Source organism: Prenolepis imparis, unplaced genomic scaffold, assembly GCF_030444845.1.
Source record: "Prenolepis imparis isolate NDT839.2.m4 unplaced genomic scaffold, iyPreImpa1.0 SCAF_10, whole genome shotgun sequence".
Taxonomy (NCBI): domain Eukaryota; kingdom Metazoa; phylum Arthropoda; class Insecta; order Hymenoptera; family Formicidae; genus Prenolepis; species Prenolepis imparis.
Window position 1 is genome coordinate 14496547 of NW_028141168.1, and position 27052 is coordinate 14523598.

Sequence of the window (27052 nt, forward strand, 5' to 3'; positions counted from 1 at the left end):
TCAAATAATTGTAAAAAATTATTATACTATGAAAAATTAATTAATATTCTATTGATACGGGAAGAGACAATGTGGTATATTGTGATATATTATAAAAACATATAAAAAGCTTTATTAAAAATAACATTATAATATAAAATGCTCTATTTACAAAACGTACTATATGTACAAACACAACATGTTGCTTTGAGTATGCACTCAGGTCGGGGTGAATCGCAATTGCATTTATATGTAATACCAACCGCCAAGGTGCTGAATAAGGCACGTGAAGATCTAAAATTGAAGTGCGTGCCGGGTTTAACAATGAGGTATAGAAATATATAAACATAGTCGTGTAATAATGAGTTATGGCGATATGCGCTCGATAGCTTTTATCACAAAATGATTTAAATACTCTATAATCTTTCTTAGATCACTTGAACTCTTAAGTTGTTAATATCTCTGGTATTCTGATGTCATTTCTGAAATTGTCATCAACAATAAAATCGATAATTTTAATTATAATAAAATATAATGTAAGACCCTTGTAATATGATATAAATAAGAATATTTAAATCATATTTAAATAAAATTTTGATTACTTCTGCAATTTCTCGTTTTGCAACGTCATGAATCTGTCATTGTCGTAAATCAGTCAAGTTAAATCAATGTTAATATTAATTTAAGAATTAACTAAAAAAGATTGTCTACGTGTCGTAACGTCAAATGTATGGGTTGAGTTAAGTTTCTGTCCATTTAATAGAGAGATCTATAGTATTAAAAAATATCTTATCTTAAAAACTAAATAACTTTTTTTATTAATTCTATCTTATTATTTAAAAAGGTCTCAATATTTATTTCTGATAATTTAATTTTTTTCATGTCTCGTAGCCTTTATGGAAGAATATAAAATTTCACTTATACGTGCGTCAATTTTTTCGTCATTGAATTACAATTATTTTGACGTCATTTTGTCCGTCGCGTAAAAATCTTGTGTAAAATCAGTAAAATTGTTGCATTTAATACATTCTTCCATCGGTATATTATCTGTCAAAGATGAGAATAATCTGAATTTAATAGAAATGTGAAGAAAGCTTATAAACAAATTTTGCAATTTTGTAAGTTCAAAAATAATAAAATTTTAAATCATTTTTTGGCATAAAACGATTCCATCGGTGAAAACAAGTTTCAGTCGTTGACTGTTGTTCAAAATAGTGTGTAAACCATAAAAAAAGCATTCACACATTATCATGCGTCTAACTTTTTGATTGTTACATCACAATCAAAGTAACAATATTGTAATTATTATTAAAAGATATTCACGTCTATATCGATCAATTGAAATAGATGTTCATAAGAGAGAGGCTATAGATGTTTTCGCTTGTGCAACATATTGATCATAACGTAGTCACTCTTATTTTTTCTTGTAACCGGAAAAACCACCACCATGGCCTCCACTATAACTATCGCCACCGCCACCGCTGTGGCCACCTGAATAAGAATCAAAGCCACCGCCAGAGCCGTAACTGCTTCCGCCATGGCCACTAGAAAGATAAATTAATATAAAATATTATATTTATGTAGAAAAATCGAAATTTTTTGCATTTTCGCTCTAAACATCTCTTTGATCGATTTTAATTAATCGCTTGCAAATTGCTCCGATATTTACCTGCTACCGAAATCGGACGATATACTGTTGCCGTAACCACTAGAGCCGTGATGATCATCGCCACCGCCAAAATCACCAAGTCCACCGCCTCCATATCCGCCTCCTCCATGACCACCTCCAAAACCACCACCATGTCCGCCTCCATATCCGCCACCTCCCCCAAATCCGCCGCCATGACCGCCTCCAAAACCGCCGCCGCCGTGTCCTCCGTGCTCAATAATTACACCACCCCCATGTCCCCCGCCAAAGCCGCCTCCTCCGCCATAACCACCTCCGTGTCCACCTCCGAAACCGCCGCCGCCCCCGCCGCCGCCACCACCATGTCCACCATGTCCACCGTGCTCGATGATAATACCGCCGCCGCCGCCGCCACCACCATAACCACCACTTCCGTGTCCGCCGCCTCCACCGTAACCGCCACTTCCGTGTCCGCCGCCTCCACCGTAACCGCCACCATGACCACCGCCAAAACCGCCACCACCGCCATGTCCTCCGTGTTTTATAATAATACCACCGCCTCCGCCACCATATCCACCACCTCCATGTCCACCGCCTCCATGTCCACCGCCTCCATGTCCACCGCCTCCATGTCCACCGCCTCCAAATCCACCGCCTCCAAATCCACCGCCACCACCGCCATGTCCATCATGTTCTATAATTATACCGCCGCCACCCCCGCCGTAATCGCCACCCCCACCGTAATCGCCACCCCCGTGACCACCCCCAAAGCCGCCACCGCCGCCATAACCACCTCCGCCGCCGTGGTCGCCGTGGTCTATGATAATATCTCCACCTTAAAAAGATCATTATTTTGACATTTTATTTGAAATTTTGTCTGTAAATTTTCTCCTTGAAAGAGATATAAATTTATTTAATTTAATATACGAAAAATAAATGATAACTGCACGATTTTTATTGAAAATTATATTTATAATTAGCTACATTAGTTTTACGAAAAATGTGTTATATGGAATAACAGGTGAAACAAAAGTAACAAATTTTGGAGAGTATAAATTATCCGCAAGTACGTTCTCCAAATATTAACATAGATAATCTTGAAATTCTTCCCTTTGTTGCGTCATTAAATCTTTAATTTTTAAAATAGCACGATCACTTGAGGTACTTTTAATAAATGATTTAGCTGGAAAATTCACCGTTCAATTTGCTAACATTATCGCATTTTAGTTTTATTGTAATAAAATTAAAAATTATTACCGTGCCCAGTTATTTTTTTACAATGTTTTAACAACGCATTTTTGCGCCAAATAAAATATTTTTACCGTCAGAAATTTATTTTATAAAATAAAATTGTGTGCAAGATATCGAAAATCTTTATAAAGAAAAGATAATATAAAATTATAAAATATATATTTAACAATTATATAATTCGCTCTTACCTCCGCCGTGGCCACCTCCGAAACCTCCACCGTGTCCACCTCCGAAACCGCCTCCGAATCCACCACCACCACCCCCATAACCTCCTCCGTGACCGCCGCCAAAACCTCCGCCGTGGTCATCCCCGAAACCGCCTCCTATGTCACCCCCAGGACCGCTGATATCGTGATGATCATCACCGCCGCCTCCACCACCGTGACCACCACCCCCGTGACCACCACCCCCGCCGTGATCCTCGTATTTTATAATTTTCGTGTCATGGTGCTCTAATTTTTCTGGCAGGTGTATTTTTATGTGTACACTGAAATATGAAGAGCATGCTTAAATCAATAAACGACGCGTTGCTAATTAACACACTAATGTGTTGATAATTACGGATGCGAAAAAAAATATATTGTTTCTTTCATACGATTTTATATGAATTAATTATATCCCAACGTTAAATTGATTACTCATGATACGTTTTTAAACAGAATAATGATACAGTCAGCATAAGTGTAATAAAAATGTATATATATTATTTTTCATGAATAATTATACTTGCTGCAAGAGAGAGGAAATTTTTTATTTTAAGTATTTTTACGAAGCATTGCATCCTTTATCAACACGATGATATAATCAGGCTAATAAATTTTTATATAATTGAAACTCACTGCTCATGTCCGAAAGTTGCAAAACCTATTGATAGGATACTTGCGAGGATGAGAGCCTTTATCTGCAATTAGATGAGTCTTCTTAATAATTTATACTTATCAAATGTATGTAATAACTCAAGAAACCAAGTATGTTTTTTGCCTTCTTCATTTCCTGCATTATTTACAAGTTGTTTAACTACTATTTATAAGTATCCCTTAAAAAATTGAAATAATTACGTGCATAATTCTCATACTTTATCGAATCTTTGATACTGTCATATGAACACCAATGAAAAAGCCAAAATGACTGAGACCCGTTTCTATCAACGTCGGTTAACTTAAACCTCCGGTTAAATTATATCTTTGTCTCTTTTTATGAACATATCTGAAAAAAGGTAAAGATATAGTTTAACCGGAGGTTTAAGTTAACCGACGTTGGTAGAAACGGGCCTAAGAATGTCAATCTATCACAAAACTGTCATTTATGTGCACTGTAAACAAATTTATAAAATTATATAAAAATATGTAAAATTATATAAATAATAAGTGTAAAATTACACGATAAATAATGAAACTGTATACATTTTCATTATTTATCGTGTAATTTTACACTTATTATTTATATACATATATAGTTTTACATATTTTTTAGTGTAATCGCGGATTTGAAAAAAAAAAATCCACTGTACGCAAAACCATCTCCAAGTATCGCGAAGTCTCTACTCCTGTACTAAATTTTTCGGCAAACGCTGATTTCCGTCCGTTTTTAATTCCTTACGATGTATTTGAGTCCCATGCTGGTATCCAGGACGCGACCGGTCGCCCGGATCCTTTTCCCTGCCTCTTATTTCACGCACAGCTCACCACGGCGATCAGGCACACACTGTCATATGCTTGCGGTCGAGGTCTTACCTATATATATACCGGACGGGAGGAAATACCGGAAAGAAGGGGTGGGGATAAAACGAAGAAGTTCATAAGTACCTGGATAGGTACAACCGTCGGAGAGGAGTGCTCCGAAAGGAACCGAACGGGCGAAACTGGTGGGCGCATACCCCATACCGCGTACTCCGAATACATATACTCAACAGATGATGTTCGATGTATATGTATATGCATATTGTAAATGCATGTAACGCGTATTCTTATGAACGGGGAATGGCCGTGACCCACACACAGCTACTGTCCTATTAGAGAAATTCGCGCCTGTGCTTTCTCGATTTTGTCGACATATGTATATAGACGATACATGTATCGATATTCGTCATCGCAGCCTGATCGCCGTTGGCTACATATTCGATAACCGAAGCATATTAATTTTCTCTTTTATCTTATAATCTAATCTTATTTTTTTAAATCGTGATTAATTGTTTAATTGACGTCTTAAAGATAATTCAGCGCGGATTAATATCATGTCTTGTATTATTTATATAAGAATTCCTTTGTTGCAACGGTGATATGCGCGTTGCATTGAGATGGTTTTAATTTGGATTTAATTTATGGATATATTGGATTTAATTTATATGAGCAAATATAAATAAACCTAAATATCGAGTCAGCACTATATAGCTACTGTCAATTAAACTACGCTTTCCCTGATTTCCACAATAAAATGAAGTAGAAAATACCAGCAACACATATCTCTTTGGGGTCTTTGCCCCAATATATCAAACGTAAAAAAAGTGAACGTTTATAACACCGTATATGAAAATACATCCTTACATACATATATTACATATAAAATATGTATTTTTTTATCTTCATTTGCAAGTTTACTTTTATCATACGTAACAATACATTATTGTTGTCTTTGATGAGACATGTATATTAATATTATTTATAATAAAAAAAAGTATATAAATTACATGAAAAATAAATGTAAATAATATTTTTTAAAGAAAAATATATTTCTTTACAAAGTATTTCTAATTTATAATAATATAATTTTGTGCATATATTAATATACGATCATATTAATACATACATAAGACATTAATTCAATGTTAATACTTGCTTAGCGCGTGTTGGGAATGTTAATATGCGCGAAAGATTAATCTCCGACAAAGTCAAACAGATTCTAATCGATCGCGGATATTTAACACAAACTTATTTAACCGTACGCGTATCAAATAATAAACAGACGCAAAAACATTGTAAATCTGAAAGCAGGGTTCATTAATCTGTTGTATCTGTTCCTTAATCAAAAATACTCTTACTTGATCTCCAGAAAATAATCTTACTGAAAAGCTATTGTTTAGACAAAGTCAAACAAGGGCAATTCATATAATGAACGTATAAATCTCGCTAATTAAAAGACAGAATATTGTCTTTGATGAGAAATGTTGTGTGAGTAAAAGGAACGATAAAAGTATTATATTCTCTTCATGATGCATATCAAATACATGTTCATGATGTGTATTTAAAATGCAAGTTGATATAATTTAAGTAAAAAAATTAATTAAGTCGATGAATTAAATAATTCTTCAGAAATATGGAATAATAATATTTAGTTTTAATTGTTGGGTTTATTTAATTTTTATATTGAAAATTTTGTATCGGAAAAAAGTGCAACGGAACATGATAGGTATTTGTCAAATAAATTTTCTTTTAATTTGATTTCTAACATAAATTTCTCATTTCGTTTAAAAACTCAAACTCGTTAAAAAAATTATTATAGCGAAACGTGATAAATATTGCTCTTCTACATGAAATATCTATAGTGGTAGCGATTGTAAAAATTTGTTACATTGCTCTCACCTCTTTCATATAAATTCCTCTCTTGCAACGAAAGACAGCTTTCTTTACAAGTTTAAATTTCCTCTCTTGATCGAATCCAATGACGAGATGATTGAAATATTCGATTGTAAGAAGTTTATTTCCTTTCTGTATTAGCAATATATTTATTACAGAATAGTACGTGAAATAGATTGAAATGGTAATCAATAATTTGTAAATAAATTTCGAAACTTGAATTTACACAAATTAAAATTTTTAATCGTTATCTTAATTATTATCATAATCTATGATAAATATAAACATTTTAAAGAAAGGATCTCTCTTCTTATCATCTATTGCTGTTAAACAACAAATTATTCTGCGAACATATTTTTATATTTACTTAAATATGAGATATAAAAGTGGAATAATATTGAATTTTGTTTTATGTGAAAATAAATTTTCCAATATTTATAATTTCTCACAAATCTCTCTATCCCTGAAAAAATTAATTAGATCTAAAGTATGAAAAAAGGATTCGCGAAGAGTTTATTGCACTTGAGATTAATAAGAGTTCGTGAAAACAATAGAAGCAACAAATCTCAATCTAATTTATAAGCTTCTACTTTCTCAAATCCTTATACTTTATTGCAGCTGAATAGCATTTTACTGATATATGTGTGTGTGAGTTTAGCGATTCCATTACATTCACACATAAAACAATAAAAGATCAAACATATTTGAATAACTCACTAGATGCAATCGCTGGGAGATCTTTGTCGATGCAACCATGTGAAAGCACTGAATGACGATTTGCCTCATACTTTTCAATCGTGTTAATTATCGCGCAGAATTCTCTAGTGTCCTAGATATATATAGACCATAAAAAAGCTGCGTTCTATCTGAGAATTTTCTTGTTACTTTAAAGTTAATTTTCTTTGAACAAAAATATTTTTGGAACTAATAGTTTTTAAATCGTAATCTATTAAAAATTTCTAGTAAAATTTCAATAATGCAAATAGATAGAACAACGTTGTCTTTTAATCCATTTGAAATCTGATATTGCGAAAATTAATTATATTATTAAATTTATTAATTTTAAACATACATGTTAAAGAAATGTGTACGAAAATACTATATTTTATATTTTAACATAAAATTAAAAATTTTTTGATAGATGCAAATATGCGTTAGCTAAATAAAAAAAAAGTAAAATATTAAAATATTATTTTATACAATTAATTTATTTTTAATTCTTAAATTGTTAAGAGTCAACATTAAAAATTAAGATTGCAACACATAATAATATTTATTGATACTTTCACTGGAGAAAAATCGATACCAAGGAAAAAAATTCACAGATGAGATGACCTGCGACATCCTACATATTTAACTCGCACGTCGCGATTCTGCATCCGCACATATATATATATATATATCTAACACGTATAGGACGTTAATGGATTTTGTACACACATGTACGGTTTCTCGCGCTCTCATAGACACGTCGTCGTCATCGTGTAACAAAATAGAAAGTAGCCAGGAACACGCGGGAGGCAGGCAGACAGGATAGGGCCCAGGGAAAGGGAGAGTGAGTGAAAATAAAAGGGTGAGAGAGCGGAAAGAGACGGAAACGTGAAAGGCTCTCCCGAGCCTGCATTGTGTATGTACCGTTCCTTATCCTTTCACTCTTTTCCCTTATCGCGTGCGTTCTAGCTCGTACGGTATAAATTCCGCCGCCCGATGCGGGCTTCCGTTTTGCCGCGATGTGCGAATCGCCTAGGTTTGTCCTTGATTCCCCGTCTGCAAGTCTGCCATTGACACGGTATCTCCGTTATATCACTCGTCAACGTTCACTTGAGCGAAATTCATTAGATACTTTTGTGAGATGACGTTTCTAACGATAGAGAACGTTCAACTTCGCTCTCCAATTTTAATGAAACTCCAATTTTAATTAGATAGACTTTAGTAGAGCGAGCCAGATTAATTGCAAAGAGTAATTGCAAAGTTTTTTCGTTTCTGATGATATCAAGATTCAGAAGTCGCGCGTGATATCAATCTCTGGAATTCTAATTTATGTCCAGAAGTTGGAAAAGTAATTAAGACATTTTAATGCACAGAGGACATCATTATTCGGCTAATAGATTACTCTCAGATTAATACGAATGAGTATAATGATGTGATATTAATTCAATAATAAATATACATATATATGATAAATTATACATATCTCTCTCTTCTCTCTCAAATGTATATCATAGAAAATGCAATGTCTGTCACGATATATATTAGGCATTAGTCCCAAAATAATGATTTAATCATATGGACAAAGTTTTTTCATCATTACGCTTCGTAAAACATTTCTCTCACACTCGACAGCATAAAGCACCGATTTTGTTTCATTTTTTTAAATTTTCTAAAATTCTATTGTCATGCGACAAATAATCGATTATCACTTTTTTCGTTTATAGAATGATTATGTCTCACCTGTGTTTCTCTAGTAAATATATTCACGAATAAATTCGTATTCTTACATCATCGTTACATCGCAAAAAGTTTATGTTACATCTGAATTCGTACTCTCGTATGAATATTATATAGATGACATGATTTTATCTGTATCGCGAGCTTCCTCTTAGCACGCGAGATTGATATTAATAACGCATTTGAAGAAGTATATTATTGCAATAAGTTTATGTTACATCTCGACTTGTACTCTCGTATGAATATTACATAGATCACACACGATTCTAACTGTATCGCGAGCTTCCTCTTAGCATGCATCAGTGCATCTTAGGAAGCACAGCTGTTTGGTCTCGATACGAGCCGCTCGACGGCACTCATTCCTTTCACATGCTTCCGCGAGAAACCACCGGTGAAGGTGCACCGAACGACCTTACGTTACAGTCAAGATCAAGATCAGCCTTTCGCGATCGGTATTAAAATAACGCTTTGCGGTATCGTGCGATTATAAACGTAACGTATTCAAATAGGCGAGTAGGCGTCGAGTGAATATTTATTACATCCCATCTCAGCGTTTCTTCCAAAAAACCTTGCTATAATTTAACGATTAGTTTTTTCTTATTAATTTTTTTGTCATCAAGTACATGAACTGTCATTTTTTTTGCACAAGAGAAATATTTATGTGAAATTTCTTCCTGGAAAAATTTTAACGAAAATTAAAATGTATAGATTAAAATGTATAGACAAATGTATATAGATTAAAATTTTAATCTACACATTTGTCAGCAATATCGAGCAGAATAATTGCAACATTCACAACACAGAAATTAATCTGAACAAATCCGAAACAAATTAGAAATTGCAGAATTTATCAAAGTTTCCAAATCAGTCCCCCCGATATCAAAATTTAAAAATAAAATAAAAATAAAAATATATTGGAATTAAGCGGGCTAATTAAGAGCCGATCGCGGATGTTTATGCGTAAGATAGCGAAATTTTTTAATTTTTTCGCTATGACAAATGTAGTGCCTCGTGCACAATTATTTGTCATAGCGAAAAAATTAAAAAATTTCGCTATCTCACGCATAAACATCCGCGATCGGCTCTTAATTAGCCCGCTTAATTCCAATATATTATTATTTCGAGCCTTTAAAAACTTAATAAAAATAAAAAATAATCGCGCGATTTATTATATTGTTAACAAAGTTTTTCGCGATTCTCTGTACACGAGACTTGGTATCATATCGGTAGCAATTCGCGGACATAAAAAGCTTAATTGCATTTTTAAAACAATATTAAATTGTAAAAAGCCCATCTGTCTCATTTATCGTTGACATTGATTGTCGTCCCTCCTTCGAGCCCTTTCGCGTGATCCTTTCACTTTCTCTTTCTTCTTCAATCGATTCCTTTTACGGATTACACAGTCATGAGCGGCATCTACACAGCGTATACACGAGATCATCGCGTCTCGTTGTTGAAGAACGTTGCGCTTTCTCGACTTTCAAACGTTCAACCGGTCATCGGTCTTCCAGTGAAAGTAACTGGAACGAGAGAGGATGTGATCTTCGCGGGTGACTCTAATCTCCTAGCACTCTCCTCCTGTCGTGATAAGTCGGCTAATTTTTTTTGCAGCCGCTTGCATGACCGCTCGACCGTGGAAATAACGCGCGATTTCCGTCTCGTCAGATTTAACAACCACCGTGGACATTTATCACCTGCGAGTGTTGCATGTTGTGAGTTATTTAAAAAAAAAACAAATTACGATAAAATATCAATGCGACAATTTATTATCGAATAAAATTGCGATTTTTTAATATCAAATTGATGATAATTAAAAGGAAATATATTGGTTCTGCCGATTTTTATTATTCGCAATAATCATTTAATCGATTTATCATTTAATGATTTCTTTATCCAACAACTGTTACATTCATACTTGAATAATTACAGAATAATTAAATTTGAAATAGATAACTCTCTCATAATTTACTTATTAAATTTCATCCAGGAAAGATAAAAGCTCTCTGGCACGATTATTACGTGTACAAATTTACTTATTATACGTCACATATATTTCTTTTTAAACATTTTGCGAATATATTTGTGTATAATATTTCATACTTAAATAATTAAATATATGCACGATTATGATGATATATCGGAATAGATATTCCTCGTCCTTTATATAACAGAATAAGTCAAATGTATCCATACAAATAATTTAAAGATTATTCTGTTTCTGAAATAATTAAAATATCTTTAACTAGCATACCACATATAAAAACCTTATCACTCTAGAATACTTTAGCAATATATAAACTGATATTTTTTGTAACTTTTTTGATATTTACATTTTTAGAGAAACTTAACTTTTCAATTGATATATATACCTAAAATATGCGCGTCAATAATTTTCATAAGAATAATAATAAATCTGTATAAGTCTCTGAAATAGTTTTAATATTATTTATATTCATAATATCATTTAGATTTATTTTAAGGATAAGATTATCATCATAAAAAAAAGTTATAACATTATAAAATTAATAGAAAAGATATCCTTTTAGATTTTCCAAAAATTATCAGTGCTCATCTCTCTCTTCATCATATATCAACTACCTTAAATAGTACTATAAATAAAATGATATAAATAATGCAGAAATATATATCATGTAGACAAATTAATCGACTAAACTTGTCCAAATCTATAATATTTAACAAATGCAACATCACGTTTTAATTCTGCTTTAACAAAAGTAAATTTGTTGAAGTATTAAGAAAATGTATAATCTTATTGTAATATAGATCTTACAATTAGATATCATCTTTTTCGCGTTTAATAATTTGACGATTGTTTAATTTCATTTATCAATTTCTATTTTATATAATATATGTTATTCTCTGAACAAATGGAAAGGCTTCAGAATAGAAATTTTTTTTATAATTAATACCGTATTAATCAATCAGTCGATCTCGATGCAAAAACATGAGAGAGAGTGGATCACAATTAATCCGAGAATATCAAGATCCTAAAGAAGATTTAGAAAAACCCCCAGCAAGATTCTAAAGTCACACATATTATTTATACTTAAGCGTGTACTAGGGATTTGAAATTTCCTGGAGCCGATACAATTTCAGTTCATAGATCTCTCGACGTCTCGATGAGAGGCGCGCGAAAATGACCTCTATATACATCTATGACGTATAAAATAGATTCTGTCATACATCTCGAGAAAAGAAATGAACTCGAAATGATATCGGTTTCAAAATCTCGATGACGTAGGACTCCGTGTCTATTTATCTATCCGTGAATACTCGACGCGAATCCCGCGCCAAGGGGCAGACCCATATTCGCCCCAAACGGTAGCTGTTGATACGCGGCGTGAATCGGCATCGTTCGGAAGTCGTGGGTCGTGGGGTCTCCGTGGTCTTCGCGCACCGCGTAGCCTTGCTTTGGCTGAGCGTAGCTGGAGAACCAACCGGTCGGTCCGGCGAAGGTCGCGGAACCTGGCAGACCAGCGGTCGGGAAACCGGTCTGATGCAGCTGCTGGTGATACGTCGGAAGGCCAGCGGGCATCGCGTTGGATAACACGCTCGGCCAGACCTTGGTGAGCTCCTCCAGCTTCTTCTGGTACTCGTCCAGGGACACGGTGTCCCGCAGCACGATGCCGTTCGTGTTACCGCCGATGGTGGCCGACGGTATACCAGCCGGCAATACGATGGTACCCTGCGTACCAGTTGCAGACGTGGTCACGTGAGTGTACGGGGTCGGAGAAATGTCCTTGGCGAGCATCTCGGTGCCCTTCATTATTGCATCTTTGTCTATGATGCTGCTGAGGGCCTGCTGATTCCTCAGGCTAAGATCCTTTTCGATGGAACGCGCGCTGTAGTATTTGCTCGCGCTGCCCTTCAAATTATCGTGTATCCCTCTGCCTCTAGCGGCATTTTCCATGTCGGAGAAGTACGAGTCTACGTGCGGACTTTCGTAGGAATCCGCCGAAGCCGATGCCGCGTAATCCTGACCTACCGACGCGATATCGGCCGGCGGATAGCTCGGTGATCGCGCGTAAACGCCGGCGTACCTGATGAAAAAAAAGGAAAGCGTGTTAGGAAAATATGGAAATTAGATAGCATTGATAATCAGATATTAATTGATCTTTTTAAGTATATAGATATATGTATCATATAATTTTTATTAAATTCTTTAATTTCGTTAATTTACATTTTGAGAGTAAAAATTTCACTTGTAAAGTTTCTTTTCGTGTAAATTTCAGATTATTTATTTTCTTAGCAATTTAAAAGCGCAGGATATATTCTTCTAAAATTCAATATATAACAATTTTAAGGGAAAAAATGCTCTTATTACTTTGACGTTATATTAGAAGAAGAAAATAAAATTATATATAAAGAGAGAAGAGAAAGATCGATATATAGGCATAAAGAATTAAGGCAAGTAATTGAGAAAAAATTACCTCTCATGCATAAATGGTAAATTACTGCCCTTGACATTATACGGGATATATGGTTTGCCAAAAGTTGTGGTATGACTGACATCTTTGCCATATGGTACATGTACGTGATTTGGTACATGCATAGATTCGTAACCTTGATCGAAGTCGTCACTTGAGGGATACGGTGGGAATGGCTTTGTGTTATAACGATTATTGTAGGGCGCGTAACGAAAATCGTTACTTCCGTAATATTTTTTGTAAGGTGGTCGCCATGGGGCTGGACTTCGTCGTGTCTTTCGAACAGGCACGACCACCAGCACTTTGCTGAAATCAGAAGAGAAATAAACGATTAAACCTCCCAATACCATATACATAGCAAAGATTTTTATTATTAATGAGAAATAAATCTTCTTCAACATTTTTTCAGAATTAAACCGCATATAAGAATTAAATCTAATTAATACGTAATATTATTATAAACGAATTTTTAGATATGCATTACATAAGTGTATATAGAATATATATATACATATATATATATATTTAATATACGATCAATTATGTACTTGTACTACAAGAAAGTTCAAGAATTACGTTCATTTTTGTTATTTTTCATACATGATCCACTTTTATATCTAAACTATACATATATATCATATATCTATGGTTTTTCTCTTTCTATTAAAAAGAACTAATTCGAAAAATATTGATACGACTATTTCTGTAAACGAAATTTTTCGCAGTCGACAAAGTTACTATAAGAGTTGCAAGGAATGATCGTACTTTCACACATTTTAAATTTTCGCAAAAACTAGATGATCCAGATTCCGCGGTATTCGTGTTCTACTTTGACGATCCTGCTGCTTAAGGGAAAAAAGCCGTCATAGACGTTAGAGACGAGTGAAAGAAAAGTCTTGTTTTTCAATTTTACAAGAGATCGCTTGCACATTACATTATTTAACATTATTTTATATTGTATATACATACACATATAATATTATTGATTGATACTCAATATTTTATGATCTTTAATTAATCTTTCAATTAGAATTAGTCATTAGAACTGGTCATTATAACTAGGTAATTTGTCATCGATAAAATGTATGTTAATAAATCTTTAATTAATATTATACGGACAAATATTGCAAAGAGGATTTGTATTTACAAACTACTTTGATTTTATAAAAGTGATGCTTATGAGTTACGAGCATGGTCTTGTAACACATAAAATCTACTTTTTTTTTCACTTAAAACATCATTTACGAGGACTTAAATAGCTAGCAACTTTCGACCGTTCTAGTGCTAATCTAATGTACTCACGTAGCCTTAATTAAGAACAGCTCGGGTACTCACGCGTGAATGAGAAGAGGCTCGCTGATCGCCAGCAGTAGAACGCAGAGGGCCTGTGAACATTAATTGCTGATTAGCACACGTTTTAATGGTAACGAGCATAAACGACGAAATGTTTATCTAGTTGACAGACTTTCACGTGTGTAGAGAGAGAGAGAGAGAGAAAGAGAAAAGCCGCGTGTGCAATCGCATCTGCGAGAGTTACGCGTGTCTCACGTCGAGACACGCAATCCCGTTACGCTGCAATTATTATTAGTGTTTGATGTAATTATACCAAAATCACAGAGGTTGCAACTCGTCGGCCTTATCCCTTCTATTGTAGTTTCACTGATAAGCGTGATTAAAACTTTCACACGATGAAAGTCTATATGTATCGCCCCGAATTAGATTCTTTCAAGTCTCACAGTTTTGAAAAGTCCATTTTGAAAATTCAAATAAATAAATTTCTTACTTTTGATAGATAATAATCATTTCCTACACGCAATAATGCAGACTTATACTTTGTCCACTTTTTTGAATATATATGCAAATATAAAAATTATTCTGTGTGTCTGTAGGAATTAATATTTAAAATATATTATTGTGTTAATTCTATTTTTATATTGTTATACATTAACAACTTTATTCAAGTATTTATCTATTACAAAATTGAGAGAAGGATAAAGTACGATACATACATAATAAATAAATCGAAAGATATAATGTATAATATACATACGTAATTTTTTAGTAATTAAGCAGATATAAATAGATTACACTTTTCAAGATAAATTTCTGTGTCTTTGTTTTCTTCTTCATACAGAATAATCACAAAACGTAATAAAATTATTCATAAACAAATCAATCTAGAATATTATTTATTAATTATTTAATATAAATTATTATAGAAAAATCAATTTTTTTACACACATTATTATTTACTCCGAATAAATGCAAGTCCAATAAATTATTATTAAATAATTATTATTACTAATCTAATTATAATCACTAATTATTATTAATCTTATTAATAACACACAAAATAAATAAAAATTTAATAATTTCTATAGATCATAAATTCCTCCCATATATGCACATGTCTATCATTTCTTGTAAGGTTTAAAATGTAATCTAGTTTCAAAAAATTGTCATCCTCCTTTTATCAACAAAAATGATCAAATAAAACACTCGAAATGCCGAAAGAAAGGCAACCGTGAATTTTTTGAAGATCGCAAACAGTTCTTTGAGACTCACCGAATACCGCATACTGCCGGGCCCTTGAATTAATCTCGCGTCGCTTGCCAAGCTCGATACGATAGGCGCTTGTATCCTCTTGGCGGCGAAAAAGCTCGCCCTCGCCGCACCTGTCCTAACCGAACCGAGAGGTTCCCCAGGTCCGAAGATTCCGACGCGCTCGTCACCGCGGACGGTCCAGATGGTATTGCGGCTACCCGCGCTACGCCTCTTCTCTTTTATACAAGATAAAAAGAGCATAGGCACTCGCGTCCGCGCGATCGCCTCCCACCGTGGAAATGCGTGCACCGGCACCGGATCCGCCGGCGATCGCGCTGGATGGAAATGGAAAACGGGCAGGGGCGCGCACCAGTCTCTTCTGCAGGTCTCCTCTCCGTTAAATACGGCCAGCCGGGCGAGCCGTGTTGCGGATTTTTGTCCAGGGAGAAATCGACGCTTTCTTCGTCGCGAGGCAAGGGCGTATTCCTTCGCGGTTGTCGTTTCGAGATCATCCCGATATCCGCCGGATATCTAGTGATGAGCCGAGAGTCCGGTCCAACAGGTACATCTCGCGGCGTTATCATCTTGTCTCTTTTTCTCTCTCTCTCTCTCTCTCTCTCTCTCTCTCTCTCTCTCGAAAACAAAACGATCATTAGAGAGATGCAGACGGAGGAATCTATCCAACGAAAGTTAGCCGATAGCTATCGACAGAAAGTAACTTTCTTCTATATATATATATACATATTAATTACTATATGCATAATTAAATAGAAATGAAAAATAACATGTGAAGAACGAAGCGTGCGCGCGATGTAGTAATTTTAATTAATAAATTGTGCTAAGAATTAATACATCTGAAAAATACGAGTGTAGAAAAGGATGTTATATGTATATCAAGTTTAACGTATATACAGCAAGATACTAAGATAATCTAAATTAAGCAAATCTCGGATCAAATTAAATTGTTATTATTAATCACTATTTTACGCGGAGGATGTGTTGATGCATCTGTAAGCCGCACCCAACATTTGCTTTCCAAAATGCGAATAACAAGAGAATGTAAGTGCAATAGGACCGCACGGAAAGTGTTCTACATTTCTCAAGCATGCGACACGATCGATTCGCTTGATTTAATATCTGATTCCTTTGTTGCATTTTTTCTTATGCTGAAATGAAACAAACGAATTCTAACAGAATTATAACGTTTATAATGCGGATATTAATTTTAATAAATTTTTGTTATTCGCGCATTCAGTTGTTCATGTAATATAAATGAGCAAAAAATATTATATATTATATAAGCAATCTAAATAAATCGCGAGAAAGAAAGAAAACACTCATTATTAAGACTTTTATGTGCCACTGACAGTAAACGTTGATCATCAGCTCTTGATTCGATGTAAACAAAAACTTTCTTCGAACTAATTATTCACGGAGTGATATCAAAGAAAGAAAAAATGTGATCATCGTTCGCGCGATTTAATTGCAAATTGTGAGCGCGATCGAAAGTTAAAATTATTTGCGACAAATTGTCTTCGACACAAATTGTTCTTTCCGCAAACTATCATCCGTCTCGAAAATGGATGAAATTGCGGAATATGCGGATATATTATGGTGGTTTCTCCTTCGATAATAACAATTCTCGTAATCCTAGCCGTTATATATATTCTTTCTCTTTTTTATCTTTCGGGGAGAAAAATTTCACTGAGAAGAGGCGCGGTTTCATATTGTTGCCGTTACGGTCCACATATACAAATCCTTTCTCGGGATACTGACGATGGCGTCAATTACGTTCATTCACGCGATATACTTTCTTGAATCGAATTCAAGATTCAAGGTCGAGTTTCTAACCTCATGCCTTTTTCAAACGAGAATCGACGATATCATCTTGTTCCTTAATAGCGTACTATCTCTATCTTAATTACACCACGAGAATTCATCTCCTTTAAGAATAACAAATTGGAAAAATTTAACAATTTTTCTCCATTACAATGAGATATCCATATTTTAATATTTAAAAAAATTTCCGAATCTAAAAAAAAAGATATATAGTAAAATGAAATTTCCTTAGATTAAAATTGTAATAAATTTGATAAAGAATCTTTAAGAAAAGGGAGGAAAAAGAAGATGTGAAAGATGTAATATAATAAAGAAATAGGGAAATTCTTTCGCTCAAAAAGGATTTCCTTAAAAATTAAACCAACAACGTAAATTAATAATCTTAGAATGGACCATGGAATGTGTGAATTTTTGCGTAATGGATACAACACCGTCGAGAAAAATGAATTACGATTAAGTACAACTTTTCGTGACTACAATTTTTTACATACAATAGTTCCACGAGTCAGTGCGCTCTCGCAGGCTTGAAAATTAATAACCACATATAGCTTGCTATTTTTTAGCCGCTCTTATTGTTAGTCACGCTTTCGACTAAACGATTTAGTACTTATCTAAAGACTTGCATTTTTCATTCTTAGAAAACGTTGTGGTCTCTTTAATACAAAATATTTGCATTTTTTCATAAAACATTTTAAGCTTTTGTATTGTAATTTTTCTTTTGTATGTAATCTTTTATACATATATTTTTTTCATCATATTTTAATGAATTCTTTTTTCTATCTTTGAATGTGTAATGACAAAAATATATTCGTCGATAATTTTGATGTTTAATTTTTTTATACAAAAATCCAAGAAAATAATGGCTGAATGTTGCATATCTAATTATCCAGATTTTACGGTTTTAATATACACTTTATTCATCAAATAGACTGGAGAAAAAATACTCTATTAGATATAATCAGTAATCGCTATTATTAAATAGATCGTCAAAATTCGCATAAATGAAGAAATAAAATCTAGCATGCCGGAAAAAATTTCACTGCGGAACAAGAAAATCATAATATCTTCCGTCTATCTACTTTAAAGCAGAAAATTACGGCAAAGAATGATCGATAAATTGGTCTATTACGAGATCGTATAAAATGCTCTATGAAGAGAATATATGGTCCGAAACGTCGTATACTTTAGACTTTATATTTTCCCCTTAATGTGACGTTTTAATCACCTCGCATTGGGACTCTATTAGACAAACATCATGCATAATACTATTAATGCCATGTATGTATAAAATATAAGACATACTCTTGTAGAAGCAAAAAAAAACTGTCCAGCACTTTCACATGACGAATGTATGTACGTTATAAAGAAATTCAGAATTGCAAGAATGTAAAAACTAGCTTTAGAATTGAGTGTATTAATTCTTTCACAGTAAATTATCGCAATTAATAGCAATCTTGTATATAATGCTTGTAACGCAATATAATATAACCACTACATATCATGTTTTCATTATCTGGCGAAAATAGTTATTATTTTCTGATAAAACGATTATGAGTATAAGGGGCTTCCAATGTGAAACTCACATTCAAACGAAAATCGATAACTGCTCGACAAGATTGATAATTATACTTTCTCAAGTGCTACTTTATTCAACAAACTGTATAATAGTGCTTACATATATATATCAAATGTTTGAAAGCGTGTGAAAGATATATATATTCAGAAAAAAAGGTAACACATAAAGATTTATGCTTTAAAATAGTAAAAAAGATTGTGCATATAAAATAAGATTTTTTATATTTAGAAAATCAGAAAAGATCTCAAAATTTTTAATTAGATCTTTAAAAATACTCTTTAAACTCTAGATTTTTACAGGTCTCTCTCTTTCTCTCTTTCTGCGATTTTATCATTAATTTTTCCAATTTTAACTTTTTTGTTTATAATTCAACAATACTGAGAATTTCTTAATGCATCCCACAAACTTTAATTAAAATGACAATTTTCAACATCTTATCGTTGCCTTATAATTATCATCATTATGATAATAATTATGATTTCATGCAAAGATTATAGGAATAATTACATTTGTGAAACATTAAGTACTAGTTTCACTATTGAAAGAAATGAAATCTTTCCAATTTTTAATCGATTTTTCATTTCTTTCTATAATTACTTTTATCTTGAGTTGTGATTAAAGATCGATTTAATCGATCGTCCAATAAACATGATGCTACTCTTTACTGAAATCAATCCGGCTTCGAGAGAATGTCATCATTCGATATATTTGTCTAAACATCTCCAGTCTTCAGCATTTTCCCAAGACGACGCTGTTGATGGACTGAAACGTAATATCCCATATACACGTACATTCACCGCGACCCTGGCCGTATTGGATTCCTCCAGTAAAGAGTTCACTGTCACGGTCTCGCGAGAGAGCCCGTGAGGAAAAGGATAAGACACCGTATGTGTGTTATTCGTTTTTGTTTTCGCTCCGACGTGACGTATAATTTGTGCTCTTTTACGAGACAGACATCACGCCGGGATCGGTTTCCCTTTCTCCGGGGCGTGTTTCACGAAGGTTTCGCACAAATCTCGGAGAGTGAGCGGCTCTTCCCGGTCATCGCCTCGTAGGTCGTTTCCTGCGTCCACGCGTTATCGATATCCGTTCCGCGCGCTTTTTCAGGAAGGGGAAACGGATACCTCTCGCTTCCGCGATCTATCCACGATCCGCATTGTCGATAGTGCGATTCTTGCTTACATATAAGCATGTATTCTAAATATATCTGCCTCTCTTGCGAGCTCTTCTTTATAATTAAGGACTATATTTATTTATTTTCACGATTTTGCATAAATTATATTTATTTTAATTTTTCACTCATGATTATATCATCAATTTTATGATTACATATATTACTCGTGATTGTATATATTTTCGATTTTATAATTTAATATTTTCAATTTTGATAACAATTTTATAAGAAATTTATTTATAAAGAGATAAAAAATTTGCAATTTTTGCCCTGTGATTTAAAGCTCTGAAATATTTGTTTCCTATTTTTTATTTTGTAATAAAATTTAAAATTCACGTCTTGTGCTGAAAGCTGAAATACATATATACTATGAAACAGTAACATATATGCTTTCTGCAACATAATTATATGTTGAGATTTCTTTCTATTGCAACAAGCCATTTTGTGACAATTTTTAAAGCAATTTAATAAAAATGGACGTGAACAATATGAAAAAGTAATTTAAGAAATCACGTTCCCTAGAGAAAGTACAAGATTGGATCTAAATACTTCCTAGCATTCAGGAAAGAAGCCAGTAAGAATAAAACGAAGCGACTTTACAATCTAAAATCCGATTTTCATCCTTCATTTATACTATCGCTGGTATTGCTTTAATAAATATATGAATCATCGATTTGCAATCGTAATTTGCAAATCCGTGCGATTAAATATTATCGTTATTGCAATCTCGTATGTATTCTAAAAACTGTCTGAAAAAAATGGCCTAAAATCAGAAGATTTTATTATCTATTTATACTTTCGAAGATTTAATGCATTTTAAAATGTTCTATAGTATTCAACATTAAATAATTCGCTTTTTAACTAATACGAGAGACAAGATTTAATATATATAATAAATCTCAAAAAATCATATAAAAAAGTATTTGCTTAGAAAACATTAATAATTTTCGAGCATTATTAAGGAGTGAGCGAAAAATAAATTTCTCGAAACGAAAGGAAAAAGAATGTCTTCATTTTTATTAAGCATATGTTAAAATCACGTTTTATATCAAACTTTCGCTGATATAATTTTATACATTAGACAAATTTAATATATCCAAGTTAATTACTGAGTTTACGACGTGAAATTGTATTATTATATATACGAAGATAATAATCTATACAGTTACATTTCCTTATACTATACAAATCGCTCCATATACACAAAAATGCTCCCTTACATCATGAATCATCTTTTATAACATTTATTAATCTCAACTATTGATTAATTATTTTATTATGTGATAGCTATCGAATAAGCGTATTTAACATTTCCATTGCTATAAATCATATATATCTATTTTTTGAAATATAAAATATAAGATATAAGATATTAAAACTTTAATAAAAAATTATGACAAATATAATTTTGATACGACAATGATGTATGATATAAATGTGTATTCGTTAGTAGTTTGTTGATAGATGGCAGCAATTACTGAACTTTCAAGTGAAACACAATGAAGCAGAAATATAGGCAGAGTACTATCTTATCCATCTCTTTATAAATATTAGTCACGTGGAAGTAACGTTTGATTCTTCATTTATTATATTATACATTTCAAAAACAGAACTAGAAAAAAACGGAGAAAAAAACATTATCAAATAGCAATCGATATAATAATAGATTCTTTAATTTCGTCATGATTTTATATTATATGAATAGACAAATTTTCATTTCTTAATTCTCTCTAAAAGTATACTCGAATAATCGATAATTTAAATATTTCAATATACGTTTCAATATTTAAATAATAGATTATTTTAAAAATATTAGAATTATATTAGAGAATTTAAATACAATAATTTTTAAATAATTTTTAAAATAAATTATATCCGAATTTATATATTAAAATTATTTGAATATACATTAACAATTATGAATATATTTACGATGCAGCTCTAATACTTTCTTATATACGATACCTAGATTTCTCGTACATTATGTTTAACAATCGATAAAATAATTTAAATTTATTTTAACAAAAGTGATAAAAAAATGAAGCAATAATATAAAAATGCAAGTTTTCCAATTTCAAGTTAACAGGAAGAACCGCGATTCTTTCTTTCGCCCGAAGGATTAGTGAAATGAACAAACCAATGGCACGGCCCGTCTCGACTCTCGTGTTATAATTCTTCTTGATCTTGATCTTGGCCGTTCACCGGACGTTTGCCTTTCATTAAGAGAAGGAACGGCCCGGATCTAATCAAAAAACAGGAAGTGCACAGAGGGAACGAGCGGCGGGGGAGGAAAGCGCGTTAACCCTCTCCCTCCCGCGATGCGGTGACTTTTTGCCACCAGCTTTGTGGCTATTAGAGGCGATTCCTTTCACGAGAGCGCCATAGCGATACGCAAGGCGGATAAAAGACTCCCTTTCATTCTCTTATCCATATCACACTACGTGTATAAAAGCGGCACGCGTATTCACGGTAGTCGTCAGAACGAAATCGCGCGGACTCGCTTCCTCGTTGAACTACTCGTCGCAGTTTTCCGCTCTTGTCGTTTCTTCTTCTACGTCTGTTCCGCGGAAGTGACACCCTCCTCTCCCGCTGGTCCTATTCCGGAACAATGGGAAGACAACGCGTGATTGTACCGTGCCTTTTGGTAAGACTTCCGTTGGACTATTAGTGCACTTACGATTGAACGCGACGTGTGGTTTTATTTGGTGCTTCATCAAATAGAATAACGATGTTTGGACTATTCGTTTCGCGACTAGCGCAGTTAATAGAAATTGTAAAAAAAGCTACTAAGATTTTTTTTTATTAAAAGTAAAATTCAGATAAATTAATTTTTAAATAATATCTGAGTTATATTTTGGAAAAATTAAAAACATATATTTTATGGAAATGTAACAGTTTTATTCACTTTGTTTGTAGTGGAAATTTTCTGATTACAGTTACTCGCGATATATATTTTATTATATTTTAAATTTATATTATTAAATTGTATTATTTGACATTAAGACTATATAATTTTTACACACATACCGTTGCTATCAATCGACTTGTAAATGACTGATTTTTTTTTGTCAATAGTATAGACATAAATTACTCTTGATATAGTTTTATTAACTATTTTTATTATTTTTAGTTAAATCTCCTCCTAGTCGTTTCACTAATTAACTTGACCAACGCCGGACACGGAGGACAGTAAGTTTAAATTAAATTCTATCAGCGTAATCTCGGGAAGTAGAATGAATAAAAATGCAATATACGATCTCTCATATCTCGTCAAAAGTAAATTTTAATCACGTAGCTTCTATATCTTCTCGAACAATCAGACTCTTCAATACTTCCCCTACCCTTTACAGCAAGCACGTGATAATTCACGTGCCGTACCATATCAAGAAAATCCACCACACGCACACAATCACGAAACACATACACCACGGCGGTGGCGGTGGTGATAAGTACCAGGTACTCGGATACACTGTGGGTCACCCCAACGACCTCGGAGGTCACGGCGGTTCCGGGGGTGGCGGCCACGACTTTGGCGGTGGACACGATCTCGGCGGGGGAGGCGGTGGATACGATTTCGGCGGGGGTGGTGGTGGACACGATTTCAGCGGGGGTGGCGGCGGACACGATTTCGGCGGGGGTGGCGGCGGACACGATTTCGGGGGGGGTGACGACGGACACGATCTCGGCGGGGGTGGCGGGGGACACGATCTCGGCGGGGGTGGCGGGGGACACGATCTCGGCGGGGGTGGCGCAGCGCTCAGTTACGGAGGTGGCGGCGGAGGACACGATTTCGGAGGTAGCCACGACTTCGGAGGCGGTGGTGGAGGTAACGAGGGTTGGTCGGGCCATTAGGAAGATTTTTTCGTGTATTATTGTTACTTTTGGAGAAACTAAAGTTATCTTTGAGGTAATCCTTTGAAGTGTACATTTTATATATCCCCGTTATCCCGCTGATAATACACTACTCGTATATCGATTATGTAGAGTGATATGCTCCCTGATTATTGATCGAGACACTCGTCAACTTGTTTCGACTCTTTCTTGTCTAAATATTTTATTTTTATATTTATCTGTTTTCTGAGATAATTTAAATTTTTTTAAAAGTATTGAAAGATTATTTAAAGATCGAAAAGTCTTTCGACTTTAAAAAAAAAGCTTTAAAAAAAGCTGCATATATTTTTTCTTTTTTATATCTCTAGTCTGATAACGTTAAATCTTCGACATGTTCTTTCAGCACAATATGTATATACATATCATTATTTTTTGTGTCATCTTTGTGTTATATTGTTTTTATATCTATATTGTTTTTGTTAAACATAATAAATAAATTATGTATGTTTTACGGCGCGTATTTTTTCAGATTAATATATTACGTATGTACCTGATTACATCCCTTGTATTGTATTCCAAAAATATTTTTAAAATATTTAAAAGTACGTCTCTTGTGATTATTACTGGAACTTGTTCTTCGCAAAATGAAACTAGTTTCGAACTTGAGATCTTTTTCAGCCAAAAATTGAAAACTAATAAATTGAGTAAATTTCCAAATCTTTGTACACAAAATAGTATTTTTCTCCAAACAGCTATTTGAACGAATAAGCAATTATAAAGAGTAATTTTCGGTGAAAGATTCATTAATTGTTTACACACAATTTACATACTTTGCGTACATTAAATCATGCGTTTAAAAAAAAATCACTGAATAAATTAATTTTAATTCTTGTGATAAAACATACTATTTCGCGATTAATATAAACAGTATTGACGCGTGATTAAATCTTATTCGGTATTTTATATCAAATTTAGATCTTTTTTTAATATTATGTAAAGCATCACATCGAAAGTGTCTTATTTCGAACATTTTGCATAAAACAAAATTTTTCACATACAACAGAAGAAAATAATCTAAATCTGATTCGTCTCTATTATAGATCCGTATATATTTAAAAATATGGAAATGTATACTCGATTATGTATTCGTACATCATACAGTATGATATCATATGTGACGTATATGCTAAGTATGTATGTAAATAGCATATAAACAATTAAAGAATTTTTCACCGAATATATATATTACATGCCAAAACGCTGTAATTAAAACAAAGGCGTGCAACAATTGAATTCCATTGATCCACATCAAAGAAAGGCTAACGTCTTTCGTCTTTTAGCATTTGTGATTATTGTTTAAAATTGTCGATTGCTCGAGCAAATTTCGATAATATTACAAGAAGAATACTTTAAGTATTATATGACTTCTGTGCCTGATGGCTCGTATCAGGTCCTTGATATTATTTAATTTTTCTAAAAAAAACTTACTATTTACTATTTTCTTAATCTTATCTTTATTTCAAAAATGTTTCTAACCAATTCTTAAAATACTCACAAACTGATTGCGAAACAAAATATTGATTTGTTAAGTATTTCCACCTATTTTCTTTCTCTCAATATGCCCGATAAAAAAATTATACGTGTGTGAATGTTAAAATCTAAACTTTTATTCAACATTTTCAATTATTAGTTTTATTTATTCGTCTTTTAAATACTTCTACGTAGGACAGGTTGTATATTGAAAGGCGCCTTGCATTTAGATTCGTTTTATGTAGAGAAAAGCATATCTGCGCTTCTTCATTTGATGTATAAAAATGTTTATCTTAGTTTCTCAGTCAATCATTTAATATTCTAAAAATGTTCTAAAAAAAGTTAATAAAAATTTTGCAATGACTTATATTTCATATAACATCAAAACCTTAAATAGATTCATAAAATACAAAATATTAAAGCATCAAACACAGAAATAATAGAAATAATGTATACATTTAAAATAAAAGGGTAAGAAAATTCTCAAAATATTGCATTGAGTATAGTTTAATCTTGCTCTGATCTGTGATTGCAAAAGTTTTCTTGTATGTGATAATAAAAGAGGCGTAATTCTGTGCATAACGCGAGAGCGCTGGAGGCGATCATAAATTAGATTGATTGTTTCCTGTAATAGGTGTTGCAAACGAAGCTAATGTCTTTATAAACGAGAATTTTACGCTTCGTTCAGATATTCATCAGGTTTATGAATTATCGAAAATAAACTTGTACCTATTTCTATTAATTACCTCTAATCGCAGCTATTAATCAAGCAATCTTCCGAGTTAAAATATGATCATCTTGATATTGTACAATCTACATTATCTCTTCGTCACATCTAGTACACAACTCATAAATATCTAAATAATTTTCAAACGTACATATCATTCATTAAACACTTAATATTGGGTTATTTTATTATATTTTGATGTAATTATTTATTTTTTATTATAACTTACTATATATTATTATTATTTAACTTATATATATATTATTTCTATATAAAAGTTAATATATTGTGCGTTACTTTATGATTATCTAACATCTAACTCATCGACATACTATATTTAACATTTATTTTTATATTATCCGTGATAACTTTTCAACAAGTCCATTCTTGGTCGCATATTCGTCAATCGCTGTCATTATGATAATTAAGACCAACGAATTTTTTCTCTTTCTTTTAATATCACGCGCGTCATCCTTCGTAAAAACAACAATCAAATCCGAAAATAT

General features: G+C 33.0%; 4 protein-coding genes and 1 long non-coding RNA gene across 5 annotated transcripts in view; 2 read left to right on the top strand and 3 right to left on the bottom strand.

Moving 5' to 3' along the window:
• The window catches only part of LOC145941790 (uncharacterized), a 57171-nt gene that overhangs the window by 12339 nt on the left and 17780 nt on the right, over window positions 1–27052 (top strand). The gene's annotated exons all lie outside the window — the stretch shown is intronic.
• On the bottom strand, window positions 66–1850 carry LOC145941905 (uncharacterized). Its single transcript, XM_083048303.1, has 2 exons — window positions 1649–1850; window positions 66–1523 (listed from the first exon to the last, which is right to left on the bottom strand). The coding sequence occupies exons 1-2, from the start codon at window positions 1821–1823 to the stop codon at window positions 1345–1347; spliced, it is 354 nt and encodes a 117-aa protein (XP_082904429.1). The 5' UTR covers window positions 1824–1850; the 3' UTR covers window positions 66–1344.
• LOC145942118 (uncharacterized) lies at window positions 1869–4550 on the bottom strand. The gene is made up of 5 exons (XM_083048604.1): window positions 4457–4550; window positions 3697–3758; window positions 3046–3344; window positions 2091–2441; window positions 1869–2035 (listed from the first exon to the last, which is right to left on the bottom strand). Exons 1-5 carry the CDS (start codon window positions 4472–4474, stop codon window positions 1869–1871), a joined length of 897 nt encoding a protein of 298 aa, XP_082904730.1. The 5' UTR covers window positions 4475–4550.
• Window positions 11658–16064, bottom strand: LOC145941813 (uncharacterized). Its single transcript, XM_083048135.1, has 4 exons — window positions 15891–16064; window positions 14661–14710; window positions 13329–13631; window positions 11658–12938 (listed from the first exon to the last, which is right to left on the bottom strand). The coding sequence occupies exons 1-4, from the start codon at window positions 15900–15902 to the stop codon at window positions 12158–12160; spliced, it is 1146 nt and encodes a 381-aa protein (XP_082904261.1). The 5' UTR covers window positions 15903–16064; the 3' UTR covers window positions 11658–12157.
• On the top strand, window positions 22951–24447 carry LOC145941994 (uncharacterized). Its single transcript, XM_083048443.1, has 3 exons — window positions 22951–23102; window positions 23589–23647; window positions 23809–24447. Exons 1-3 carry the CDS (start codon window positions 23067–23069, stop codon window positions 24308–24310), a joined length of 597 nt encoding a protein of 198 aa, XP_082904569.1. The 5' UTR covers window positions 22951–23066; the 3' UTR covers window positions 24311–24447.

What these genes read in the sequence shown, in the direction of transcription:
- LOC145941813 (XM_083048135.1), bottom strand. An exon ending in GAGCCTCTTCTCATTCACGC is followed by an intron (nt 13,632 to 14,660) that starts GTGAGTACCCGA and finishes TTCTGATTTCAG; the next exon opens with CAAAGTGCTGGTGGTCGTGC. An exon ending in TTACCATTTATGCATGAGAG is followed by an intron (nt 12,939 to 13,328) that starts GTAATTTTTTCT and finishes TTTTTTCATCAG; the next exon opens with GTACGCCGGCGTTTACGCGC.
- LOC145941905 (XM_083048303.1), bottom strand. Translation starts at nt 1,823, where the DNA reads ATGGCGGCGGATTTGGGGGAGGTGGCGGATATGGAGGCGGACATGGTG. An exon ending in TCGTCCGATTTCGGTAGCAG is followed by an intron (nt 1,524 to 1,648) that starts GTAAATATCGGA and finishes TTATCTTTCTAG; the next exon opens with TGGCCATGGCGGAAGCAGTT.
- LOC145942118 (XM_083048604.1), bottom strand. An exon ending in CGGAGGTGGCCACGGCGGAG is followed by an intron (nt 2,442 to 3,045) that starts GTAAGAGCGAAT and finishes GATCTTTTTAAG; the next exon opens with GTGGAGATATTATCATAGAC. An exon ending in TGGTCATGGTGGCGGTTACG is followed by an intron (nt 2,036 to 2,090) that starts GTGGAGGCGGCG and finishes CGGACACGGAAG; the next exon opens with TGGTGGTTATGGTGGTGGCG.
- LOC145941994 (XM_083048443.1), top strand. Translation starts at nt 23,067, where the DNA reads ATGGGAAGACAACGCGTGATTGTACCGTGCCTTTTG. An exon ending in TGATTGTACCGTGCCTTTTG is followed by an intron (nt 23,103 to 23,588) that starts GTAAGACTTCCG and finishes TATTATTTTTAG; the next exon opens with TTAAATCTCCTCCTAGTCGT. An exon ending in AACGCCGGACACGGAGGACA is followed by an intron (nt 23,648 to 23,808) that starts GTAAGTTTAAAT and finishes TACCCTTTACAG; the next exon opens with CAAGCACGTGATAATTCACG.